The following is a 12,843-nucleotide window of genomic DNA, read 5'->3' as shown; positions in this document are numbered from 1 at the left end:
AGGCCGTAATCGTGGAGGGGTGTTATCCAATGCACAGTAAAGGCTGTCAAGCAAGCAAGCAAGCAAGGATCATGATCAAATGGATAGTTTAGAAAGAATCTGGTGTCTGGCTACCGCATGAATAGTCCCGGCAGGTGTCACAGGGATCCAGACAGAGGCAGGGATGGCTTGGACCAGGGCAGGTCTTGGCAACTAGACCCAGCTCTAATATTTGAAAGGCCGCGGGTAAGACCAAAGAAAGCTCACATATCATGTGACAAATACTTAAAAGTTGTAAGTTAAGCTAGTAAACTGTCAAATACCATATTCTCTATCCTCCTACCTCGATAAATACATTTTCAGAAGGACCTGGAAGGAAGGCGGAGAGCCGGGGCGGAGTCCATCGGATTTCGGCGGGGTTTTTCTGGAACCCACAGGGCAGAAGAGCGCGGTGGCGGCCCAGATGCAGAGGACCACAGCGACACCTGGCTCCGCTCCGAGCTGCGTCCCCGGGCCTCCCGGCAGCGGCTGAGAGGCGGGCTCGTGGACCTGCGGGGGCGTGGCGGGGTCGAAGGGCACGCGGCGTCGGCGTCATGGCGGCCTCCGTGCTGCGCTCCGCCTGCGGCCCGGTGCGGCTCGGCGTTGCTTGCCTGTGCCGCCGCCGACCGCCCCGGAGCCTGTGGGCGCGAGCCCGGCGGCTCCCGGGGCTCGTGGGGTCGGCGCGGAGCGTGGCCGCGGCCAGCGGAGCGGGCGCCTTGGGCTCCGACCGCTACTGCATGGAGCTGCTGCGGTGAGCGAGCCCGGCTTGCCCCGGCTGGCGGTCGGGGGGCTGCCCGAGGGGGCCCGGGCGGGCGCGGCGGGACTCGGGGCTGGCCCGGGCGAGCGGACCCCATTGCCTTCCTGCGCTCGGGTTGGCGGGGAGTGAGGCCACGAGAACTTTCACGGCGGTCACAGAATTGTGGCAAAACTCCTTCGTCTGTCACCTTGACTGAAACTTAATTTTTACCTAAACGTACTGCATGCACACCTTCTTAAAAATTTGACAGACGACTTTTAGCTAAGTGAGCTCTTACGTGTCAGGCACTATGCAAAGTACAAGTAATTTACTTATCTTCGTTACAAATTATTGACGCAAAAATGTAGACTTTACCATTGAGGGTTTTGAGGATTAAAGCATTTAGAACAATGCCCGGCACAAAGCAAGGGCCCAGTGAGTACAATATAGGCCATTATTATCATATGTAATGGATGAGGATACGAAGGTTTCGAGAGATTAGGGGATTTGCCTGAGATTCAGTAGAATAGTCTCATCAAGTCAGGGCCTGGTGACAGTTTTGTTCACCCTGATAACACCGGAAAGGCTTGGCACATGGCAGCCGCTGTTAATCATGTGTGGAGTCCAGTTAGGTGAATCAGGTCACCAGGTGACCCAGGGTATCTGGGCAGGCTCCTGCCTTGGAATTGGGCCTGACTGCAAAGACCAATGGCTTAGGATCTGCAGCCCTCCTGCTGCCTTTGATTTAAAACAGTGGTGAAATGCTCAATGTACCTGGTCTTAACTTCTGAGAAGTGCTAGAATAATTAAACTACCTTGGATTTGACTAGGCTGATAAATCCAATGTTTTTGAATTTCATTTTAGCAAAAGGTTGCATAACACAACAGAATTCCCATGCATTTCAGAATTTTGTTTTTAATCAATTTTAAAAATAACGTTCCTGTCCCCTTCTATTTATTACTTATAACTGAAACAAGATAACAGTTGTGGAAATCAGAGCAATAAGAACTTGTAAAAGCCAAAACTGCCAAAAAGTTGTATTCATTTTTATATATTTTAAAGTTAATCATTTTTTCATGATAAAAAGACACAAGTTGCCAAAATGTTTACCACCCATATCCACTTGTCCAGTGCAATTTTTGACACTTGTAGTATCCTAACTTCCCTATCCGGAGGTGAATACTCACTCTTCCTAACTTCTTTTTTCTTTTTAAGATTTTATTTTCTTTGAGAGAGAGAGAGTGAACGAGAGAAAGAGCATGAGGGGGTGAGGAGCAGAGGGAGAGGGAGAAGCAGACTCCCTGCTGAGCAGGGAGCCTGATGGGGGCTCGGTCCCAGGACTCCAGAATCATGACCTGAGCCGAGGGCAGACACTTAAACGACTGAGCCACCCAGGCACCTTCACTCTTCCTAATTTCTTATGTATTATTACGTATAATTAATAGTACAATCACTATATTACATATAATATATATCATCACATATATGTAGTAATATATTACATATATATTACTACATATATACTAGTATATATATACACAGACACTATATATGTAGAAATAGATATACTACATACATGTAGTCATATATTACATATACATTACATATATATTACTACATACATGTAGTATATCTATTTCTACATATATAGTGTGTGTGTGTATATATATATACACACACTGTGTATATACATATACACACACTGTGTATATACACTAGTGTGTGTTTATATATATGTATATATAGTGATCATACTCTTCTTCCAGTAATAGTCTATGGTTATCACATGACAGTTTTCTCAAATATTTATTTACAAATGGGCAGATACTTAATCTGTCCCTATAGGTATTTGAGTGGGATGAACACCTTTGACTCTAGTGATTAAAAAGCTTGGATATTTACAGGCAGACCTCGTCTGAGTTTATTTTATTTTATTTTTTTTTATTTTTTTAAAAGATTTTATTTATTTATTTGACAGACAGAGATCACAGGTAGACAGGCAGGCAGAGAGATAGGGGGAAGCAGGCTCCCTGCCGAGCAGAGAGCCCAACGCGGGGCTCGATCCCAGGACCCCGAGATCATGACCCGAGCTGAAGGCAGAGGGTTTAACCCACTGAGCCACCCAGGCGCCCCGTGTCTGAGTTTATTAATCCTAGGTCCATCATTTGAGAAAGTTACTCACATTAAGATTCAGCTATTTCCTCATTTGTAAATTTCTACTACTTTATAGCCTGGTTATGAGGGTTAAATGTAATGATGTATATAAAAATGCTGGCACATAACATATGCCCGATAGTAGTTTTTAAATAAAAACAAAAACTTGAAAGAAAGATTACAATTTCTAGCTTCTGACTGACCATTAATCTTTGCAGGATTTGACCTCTGAAATGATCTGGGCAGGGTTGTTATGGGCATGTATGTTATGTAAGGCCTCCAAATACTGAAAAAGATACCAGGTCAGAAGTTCAGGTTAGCCAGCCAGAGCTCTGCTAGGAGGCTAGGTTCTTGGGAATATCTCAAACCTAATTTACATAGGTTTCTTGGGGGTATCATTTTGAGGAACCCCAAGGCTGCCTCAGGCCTTGGGATTTGTGCTATAAGGAGGTAAGGAGGTGTTAGTGGTGATGGCTGAAAGTGTACTGTTCATTCTCCTACAGCCTCACTGGGGAACCACCTTTTTGTGACTTGATGGCACAGGTCTATGGAACTAGAACTAGCACAGCAGTCCTAACACTAGATATGCTTATCTTTCATATGTTTGCCTCTCTCTACCAGACCTGAAGTCTATACCTATCTTCAGCATCTAGCACAGTGCTGTCGCATAGTGGGCACTGGATAAATGTTACAGTGAATGAATGAAAATGAAAGGTTCTTGGCCCCGTTGCTGTATAAAACCATCATAGTATGGAATTTCTCACTATCTGGAATAGTTCTCCAATGACTGGACCTTGTTTGGCTACTTAAGATACCCTTGTCTGCCAATAATCAGTATTTATAACAGTGATCCTGAGTGATGAAGAAATTATTAAACATTCAGTGTACCTTACTCAGTATAAAGAAGTTGGTAATATTGTTTAGAAAAATTTCCAACCCCCCCCAAAAAAAAGAAAGAGAAAGAAAAAAAAAAGAAACCTTACAGGGAAATCCTTCTCTGTGTAGAATATCTTATTTCCCAAAGGTTGTTACCATACTAGTATGTCTTCATTTTTCATTTCGCTATAAGAAACCTGAAGAACTTCACATACTATTTTTAGGAGATATGAAACAGATCAGTTATCAAGCCTCATTTTGCAAATTAAGAAATAGATATGGCAGGTATCATTTCTGTCAACTACTTGAATGGAAATTAAGATTGTGGTCTTGATTCCAAGTCACTATTTTCTCACTGTTTCTTATTAACATCCTAGTGTTTTAAACAATTTTGAAGTTCAGAGACTTTTTATATTAAAATTAAATTTTAAAATATATCTCTATGTACGTAAAAGTATAAATTATAGAGCTGTTTTGCCCACACTGTCCATTTTGCAGCTGTAGCCACTTATGGTGAAATTTTTTTAGTAGAGCTATTTTGTGATAGCACCATTACTTGTCATTATTGCTTCCTTTTGTCTATGTGGAAGTTGGAGGAAATTGTGAAGGGTGTGGCTAGAAGAGGTTTAACTTCTCTGTTAGGCAGACAACAAAATGTGAACCAGTTGAGGAGCCCCTGGGTGACTCAGTCAGTTGAGTGTGCAACTCCTGATTTCAGCTCAGGTGGTGACCTCAGGGTTGTGAAATCAAGTCCCATGTTGGGCTCTGCACTGAGCATGGCGCCTGTCTGGGATTCTCTCTCTCTCTCCCTCTGCCCCTCCCTCCTGCTCACATGCTTTTTCTCTGTCTCAAAAAAGAAAATTAAATTGAAAAAAAAGTGAACCATTGAAATGCGGGAGTAGTCTGAATTTCAGTACCTAAACTCCATAGAAGGAGGTCGGACCCCCTTTATTTAGATTACTGTTTTATAGGAAATAATGTTGTAATAAAGTTCCAATATATTATAGTGAAGTAGCCTTGTTGATAGGCAGTCACCCTTGATGTATATAATAAGGATATTATTAATTTTTTTAAGATTTTATTTATTTATTTGTCAGAGAGAGAGCGAGCACAGGCAGACAGAGTGGCAGGCAGAGGCAGAGGGAAAAGCAGGCTCCCCGCCGAGCAAGGAGTCCGATGTGGGACTCGATCCCAGGATGCTGGGATCATGACCTGAGCCGAAGGCAGCCGCCCAACCAACTGAGCCACCCAGGCGTCCCAATAAGGATATTATTTTAAACTTTATATCTTGAAGTAATTTCAAATTGATATAGAAATTACAGAGATAGTACACAGAATTCCAATATACTCTTCATCCAAATTCCCTCATTGTTAACATTCTGATCCATTTGAGAAAAAGATGTAGACATGATGCCCCATTACCTCCCCTTAATATGTTGGTGTGTATTTTCTTTTTAAGATTTATTTATTTATTTATTTTAGAGTGAGCAAGCTAGAGAGAGAGAGAGCATGTGTGTGAGTGGGAGAGAGGCAGCGGGAGAGGGAGAGAGAGATTCTCAAGCAGTCTTCCTACCAGGTGCAGAGCCTGACATCAGGCTTGATCCCATAACCCCAAGATCATGACCTGAGCCAAAAGCAAGAGTTGGTCACTCAACTGACTGAGCCACCCAGGTGCCCCTTGGTGGGTATTTTTAAATATGTACAAGGGTCCTCTTTGATGTAACTATAGTACAACCATCAAAATCAGGATGTTAAAATCAATCCATTATTACCACTGGATTCACAGACTCCATTCAAATTTTACTAGTTTTTCAATTATGACTTTCATACATCCAGGATCATATGCTACATTTAGTTGTCAAATCTCTTCAGTCTTCTCCAGCCTTGAACAATTTCTCAGTCTTTCCTTATCTTTCATGACCTTGACAGTTTTTGAAGAGAACAGGCCAGTTACTATGTAGAATTTTTCTCAGTTGGGTTTATTTAATGTTTCCTTGTGATTTATACATTTTTGGCAGGAATATCAGATTCCTGTATTGGCAGGAATACAGAAGCGATGCTGTGTTTTTCTCAGTCACGTTTCAGGAAGTACATAATGTTGAGTATCCTATTTCTGTGGTGCAAACCTTTTATTACTTGGTTGAAAAGATATCTTTTGGGTTTCTCCCCTATAAATTTAGTTCATAAGAATATTAATTAGTATTTTTTGTATTTTTGTGTATTTTGTAAATAGATACTTCACAGGATATATCAACATTCTGTTTCTGTCAAACTTTCACCCATTTAACATTTTAAGACATTTATTGATGATTTTTGACTGAATTGTTACTTTGATAGTTATCAAATGCTTATTTAAAAAATTTTCAGCATGTCTTATAGATTTATCAGAATTATCAAATAGTACAATTTGGCATTGTACTATTGTCAAGTTTTTCCTTCTCTTCCTAGTCATCCATTCTTTTATATTGGTATGGGCTTATGGCATTCTATTACATTCTGTTACTCTCATTGTTTTTGTTTTTATTTTTTGTTTTTGATGCTCAGATTGTCCCAGGCTTTGTCAGTGAGAATGTCAGGGTCTTTGTCATTTTGAAAAGTCCCTTCACTCTGAATATTTCATTACTTTCTGTCCAAGAAGATATTTCTGGCTTATCTTGTATTTTCCCTGCCCCCACCCTGGACTTTGTCCCTCCTCCAATGAGCCCTAGTTTCTTCTAGTGAAGAATGATATTTAGAAACCAAAGATCTAGTTGTTAGGTGTGTTCTCTGATACTGGGCGTGTGGGGAGTATCATTGCTCCTAGGTTCTGTCAGCAGATGCTGCTGGGAAACCTAAGTGTACACCCAGGCACACAAACCCACATGCTCCATATTTCTGTTTTTATGTCCTATCTGTGTATTAAAAACTGTGAGTTCATACCAATATTTGCTGGTATTACTTTCTTGATTTCTACCTCAGTAGGTCATTTGAAATCTTATTAAAAGTGATTCTGAAACAATAAAAATTATAAATACTATGTAAATCCTAATAAATGAATGGAGATTATTTCTTTTTAACTGGTCTGGGATTGGGGGCAATTACTTTTTTTGTAATTTTAAAGAAACAAGTATAAAATATAAGAAATTTCAGGCCTAGTTTGAATTGAAACCTTTTTTTTTTCCCAGTTACTTCTAGTCAGCATTTTTTGTGTGTACAGTTTAGAAAGTGAAAAATGACTTGTCTTTTTTTGCCTGTTTGTTGTAGGAAACGAGATTATGAAGGCTATTTATGCTCCCTGCTGCTCCCTGCACAATCCAGAAGCTCTGCTTTTGCACTGAGGGCCTTCAATGTGGAACTGGCTCAGGCTGGTATTAAAATACCTTAAAAAATTATTTGCAAAAATGGTGATATAATGTGTTTAATGCTGAACCATAAAGAAATACAGTTATAACTTATATGTTAGATGTGCATAAGGTCTCTGCTGGTGATTTCTTTGTCCCACTATTTAGGCTTACCAATTCAATTCCAAACATAAACTAGCTAACACACTTAATGTTTGTCATGATATCAGGGTTGTAGGATTGAGCCCCTGGGTAGGGCGCCTCGCAGCGTGGAGCTGCTTAAGATTCTGTCTCTCCCTCCCCCTTCGCCCCTTCTCCACTTGCATGCGTGCGCTCTCAAGAAAAAAGAGAGAGAGAGAGAGAAATTACTTAGTGAGTGAATGAATGAGTTTATTTAAATGTACATATAATAAAATTCACTTTTTGTGGTATACAGTTCTGTAGGTTTTCAGACATGCATAGAGTCATGCATTCACCACCATCATGAAAAAAGAACAGTCAACCCCCCAAAATTCCCTCATGTGCCCCTTGTAGTCAACTGCTCCCCTCTCCCATAGTCTTTTGCATACCCTTCTTGTTCCATTATAAGAGCTCTGAGTACGCAGAGCATGAGATAAACTACACTTTTTTAAGCCACAATTTCTCTGTTTGTAAATGGGTATGTTTGTGTGGGTTTGTGGTGAGGACTGTGATCACATAATCTCTGGGACAGCATCTAGCAAAGGGCTGGCACTCCTGGACATTTGATACATGTTACTTCCTTCCCTGCTTTAATCTAGAAAGCCCCTGGTTCTGCTTCCTAGGTTTATTGCCAGACTTGGAAATAATTTTATCATCACTAATCCAATGAAGATTGTTTTTCTTCTCTTCCACTTATTTTAAAACACTTTTCTATTATGGAAAGGCTTTGAACATATGTAGAATTAGACAGAGTAGTATAATAAACTCCCATAAACCCATCACCCAGCTCCACCAGTTACTAATTTATGGCCAATCTTGATTTTTCATCTCTATCTGCATCTATCCCCTCCTCACCTCTGTTATTTTGAAATAAGTCTCAGATAAATTTTTTCATCTATAAATATTACAGTACGTATCTCCAGATGATAACTCATTAAAAAGTAACTATAACACCATTGTCATACATTAAAAATTTAAGAATTCCTTAATATCATTAAACATCCAGTATTCAGATTTTTCCCAGTTGTTTCTTTCTCTTCAAATCAGGATTCAGATAAAATCCACATACAGCAACTGGTTCCTCTATCAAATTTCTTTTAATCTTAATGTTGCCCCCCGGAATATGTTTTTTCCTTGCAATTTCTTTCTTTCTTTTTTTTTTTTAAAGATTTTATTTATTTGACAGACAGAGATCACAAGTAGGCAGAGAGGCAGCAGAGAGAGAGGAGGAAGCAGGTTCCCCATTGAGCAGAGAGCCCTATGTGGGGCTTGATCCTAGGACCCTGGGATCATGACCTGAGCCAAAGGCAGAGGCTTTAACCCACTGAGCCACCCAGGCGCCTCTGCAATTTATTTCTAGGAGAATATTTCCTATTTTGGAATGCAAACCTTGAAAATAATCAGAAGTAATTTGCAGGTTTTACTTAGGAAACTCTTAATGACAACAATTTAATTTATATATAGTTTCAAGGAAAAATTAAAACAAATGTATAGAATTAAACTTCGTTTTTGGCTGAATTCTGTGATTATGCAGTCACAGATACTGATTTTGAGACTGTGAAGAGTGCATTTATTAAGGTATTTGAATGCTGTTTACAGGTTAAGGACTCTGTCTCTGAGAAAACAATTGGATTGATGAGAATGGAGTTTTGGAAAAAAACAGTGGATGACATATACCGTGACAACCCACCCCAGCAGCCTGTGGCCCTCGAGCTATGGAAGGTAAAAAACAAAAACAAAATGCTACTTTTAATTTTTAAGTGTTATTTGAGCATACTTTTTTTTTTGAGCATACCTTTTGATGCATACAATTTGGCTAGTGGTGATAGGGAATCTATCCTGAAAATAATCTTAGGCTCATGTAATGTTCAGAGTTCTGCTAGTTTTGACAGAGGAATTTAAAATCATCTGCTAATAATTTGCACAGATCTTCAGTGAATTAAAGGAGAAAAGAGGAATCTGATCTCTTTGTGTTATCAATTATATATTTATTTTCCACATATTCGCTGTAGAAATTAAACCCCACAGATTTTGAAGCAGTGGCAGGTTAATAGTTCTGTCTGCCCAGCAGCTCCTTTTTCTAGTGCTCCAGTCCATACTGTGGGTTGTCGAAAAACACACACTGATCTTTGGTGAAGGGAGACTTGCCCTCACCATTGTCTCGACCCAAATATAAAACTGCCTTGTTGAGTCTGATAGAGTTGCATATTCACTGATGAATTTGAAGTATTAGAGAATGGAAACCTATGGGCTAGAGAATTCTTTGGATAATTGTAAGTATCTAGCGAATAGTTTCACATGGATTCTTCATTCATGAGCAGCCCTGCAGAGTCTGGAAATATGCTACACCATGACTGAAGGAAGGGAATTAGGTGTCTTTTGTCACTGATCTGTGTCCCCACTGTAGTGTCATGAGTGGGGAAAGATAGGTTCTGTGACGGAACCACTGAACAGACCTGACAGGGGTGCACCTCTTCTCAGGTCTGCGCATCAGCAGAGGCAGGCCCCGTTCCTGGGCCCCCGATTGACTTCACAGAGCCCCGGTAAGGATGGAAAGCCAGGCCCCCCCAACTGGGGACTGAGAAGAAAGAGTGGATGGGAAGCTGTGAGTATTAGATTAGTTGTTTACCTCTGTTCATCTCACTTTAAGAACCTCAACCTTGGTGCCTCCGTTTAAAGAAAAGTTTCTCGAAAGCCCAGAAAAACGATGATTTTACACGCAAACATCACTGCAGTGGGGGTTCCTGCTAAGACTTGCATCGAAGGTCCTGGCCTTTGCCTGGAATTATCGTGGAAGACCAGAGCTTCCCTCAACACAAATTGATCTTGTTCTTGGCCTCTCTTAAAAAAAAACAGAAGACGTATCTGAATTGTAGAATGTTTACACGCATACCAATTTGTCCATTTTTAACAGCTGCTTCATTTTGGATGATTGCTGTTGGCCAGCTTTCTGATATGATCAGTGTTGAGGTTATTGTGAATATTTGAAAGAAGCAGGGAGTGTGCAGAGCAGTTGTCCCCATTCATGTCCTCTCCCCCTCCCCATCTTGCTGGAGCATATGCTTATTGGGCCACTGTCCAGTAAAACTTTCCATTGGTTCTTTGGAGAGGGTCAGGATCTTTTGGAAGATCGGATAGGGAAAGAGTGACAGTGTGTTGTTCAGAGGGCACTTTTCTGCCACAGTGATTCATTGGTGCTTTAAGGGTACAAAATAGTTGCATAGCTATAATTCCATACGTGTTTCATGTGGACTCTTTCATTTCTCTGTGTATTAATGTTAGTTGCAGTTTGAATTTATAGCCAAAGTTTTTATTCTATTTGGCTTCTGTTTCCAAAATTGTTGATACTTTATTCAGCAGATTTTCTGCTTCATATTAAATACCTGTTTTTTACCTTGCTCTCTGATTTCCTCCAGAATTAGACAGAAGAATTATATTTTGTGGTCAAGGAACTGCAGCCAGTATGGGTTTAGCCTTGAGTAAACAGGAATCTGACTTTCAGAGGTTAAATATTTCTTAAGTACTTTATGTACCAGGAATGGTGCTTGATGGTGGTTGCAAAGATCAGACATGCCTCACTCCACTTAGACACGTAAAAACAAAGCAGTATTAGGATTCCGTAATGTTTTTGGTTTATGGGTGTTTGGCCATAATACTGCAAAGGTGACATGTTCTTCTCAGGGTGTCATGTCTGGAGGCACACTTTGTCCGTCTCTCCTTTATTGGCATTGTTAATTTTCATCACATGGTCAAGGTGTTGCCTGTTTTTCCCAATCTATAATTATAATTCCTCTTACAGAGTAACTGACTTTAAGACGATGCATGTATCCTGCTCCTCCTCAGTTTCTTCCTAAACTTAGCATTCGTGGATGGTTCTTGTCTGATTCAGTCTTGTGACAATTGCAAAATGATAATTTCCAGACTCTAGCACACAGTCAGCATTACTGATTGGCACTTCACATTCTACCATAAGAAAGAGCCCTCAACCTCCTGTGTTTGTTTATTCGTTTGTTTATTAATTATTGCTACAGACTCATTAATTATTTTTCCATAGTTTATAATTCATTACTATATTTAATTATTTTGGTGTTCAAGCTGGCCCAGATTTGGACAGTAGGACCCCTTTTAGACTGGCCCCTGTGTCCTTTTGATGTGTACCCCATACTTTGGGGGGCACTTTCTATTTCCAGCACAGTAAAATATTCTAGGATCACCTTGAATCTCCCCTGCCCCAACTCTGGAATCACACATTTCTCCAAGAGCCTCGTTTCCTTTGGGAGGGATGGGCCTGGAGACCATGATCTAAGCACTAGATGTGCTTTTTCCTACTGAGTGTCTTTGTTTGCTAAGATAACACTGTGCCCTGTGGATTATTTTCTTTAGACCTTTAGTTATACTTTCATATTTGGAGAAGTGGTTATTTTCACTAAGTAGGATTTTCATACTATGGAAAAAAGTTTACATGAGATAAAGAAGCATAGAAGTCAAGAAGCGTCATGTAACAGAAGCTCATATTTAATTCATGTTTTGTTTTTGTTTTGAAAGTGCAATTGTTAAATTACTAATAGCATAAGAAAAAAAGTCTAGTGGAAATGTTCTGGATGTATCATCTGTTCTTGGAAATGTTTTGAAATGTTTTCTAGGGACATTTTCTTTTCCCCTGATATTTCTTTAATATGGCTGTTTATCTGGTGATGAGTTATTACAAATGTTTCCTTACCTAGTTTTGTACTTGGTATGTTTATTTATTTATTTATTTTTAAAATAAATTTATTTATTTATTTATTTATTTATTTTAATAAACATATAATGTATTTTTATCCCCAGGGGTACAGGTCTGTGAATTGCCAGGTTTACACACTTCACAGCACTCACCATAGCACATACCCTCCCCAATGTCCATAACCCCACCCTCCTCTCCCAACCCTCCTCCCCCCAGCAACCCTCAGTTTGTTTTGTGTGATTAAGAGTCACTTATGGTTTGTCTCCCTCCCAATCCCATCTTGTTTCATTTATTCTTCTCCTACCCCCTTAACCCCCCCATGTTGCATCTCCACTTCCTAATTGGTATGTTTATTTTATTCAGGTCTGCTGAAGTCATTTCTAGTACTTTCTAAAAATTTACAGCGCTGTTGTTTTTTTAGGCTGTCAAAAGACATAATCTGACCAAAAGATGGCTTATGAAAATCATTGATGAAAGAGTAAGTTGAAATTGCTCAAGTCTTAAGTGTTTTCTTCCTTTTTAATCTGTAAACTAATTCCTCAGGGAGGAAATGTTTTAATATGTGTGTTATATTTTAGAGGAAGGCAACTTTTAGAGGACTGTGCCCTTCTGTCCATTCTCCCTCACTGCCTGCCACCCACCTCAGCCCCCTGCCTCCATGTCTTGAGTCAGACAGGAAAACAGAAGCACCAGGCAGAGGCATATGTGTGCCTCTGTTTTGTGGTTTTTAGTTTTTTTTTTTTTTTAAGATTTTATTTATTTATTTGACAGAGATCACAGGTAGGCAGAGAGGCAGGCAGAGAGAGGAAGGGAAGCAGGCTCCCTGCTGAGCAGA

At 40.0% G+C, this 12,843-nt stretch overlaps 1 protein-coding gene across 5 annotated transcripts in view; it reads left to right on the top strand.

Moving 5' to 3' along the window:
* The first annotated feature begins 572 nt into the window (after positions 1 to 572).
* The window catches only part of LOC111146778 (NADH:ubiquinone oxidoreductase complex assembly factor 6), a 25,813-nt gene continuing 13,542 nt past the window's right edge, over positions 573 to 12,843 (top strand). For 2 of the 5 annotated variants that reach the window (XM_022502461.1, XM_022502460.1), the window contains exons 1-3: positions 7,066 to 7,132; positions 8,885 to 9,007; positions 12,430 to 12,486. In XM_022502461.1, coding sequence (XP_022358169.1) covers positions 7,112 to 7,132; positions 8,885 to 9,007; positions 12,430 to 12,486 — 201 coding nt within the window. In that variant the 5' untranslated portion in view covers positions 7,066 to 7,111. Of the gene's footprint in view, positions 770 to 7,025; positions 7,133 to 8,884; positions 9,008 to 9,766; positions 9,891 to 12,429; positions 12,487 to 12,843 lie in introns of those variants that run through there. The other 3 variants (XM_022502458.1, XM_022502462.1, XM_022502459.1) reach the window with 3 other exon arrangements.

The sequence above is a fragment of the Enhydra lutris genome, unplaced genomic scaffold (genome assembly GCF_002288905.1).
Source record: "Enhydra lutris kenyoni isolate GAN:26980312 unplaced genomic scaffold, ASM228890v2 scaffoldscaffold14, whole genome shotgun sequence".
NCBI lineage: Eukaryota > Metazoa > Chordata > Mammalia > Carnivora > Mustelidae > Enhydra > Enhydra lutris.
Note: the sequence above shows the minus strand (reverse complement) of the source record. Positions and strands in the feature narration are given on the sequence as shown.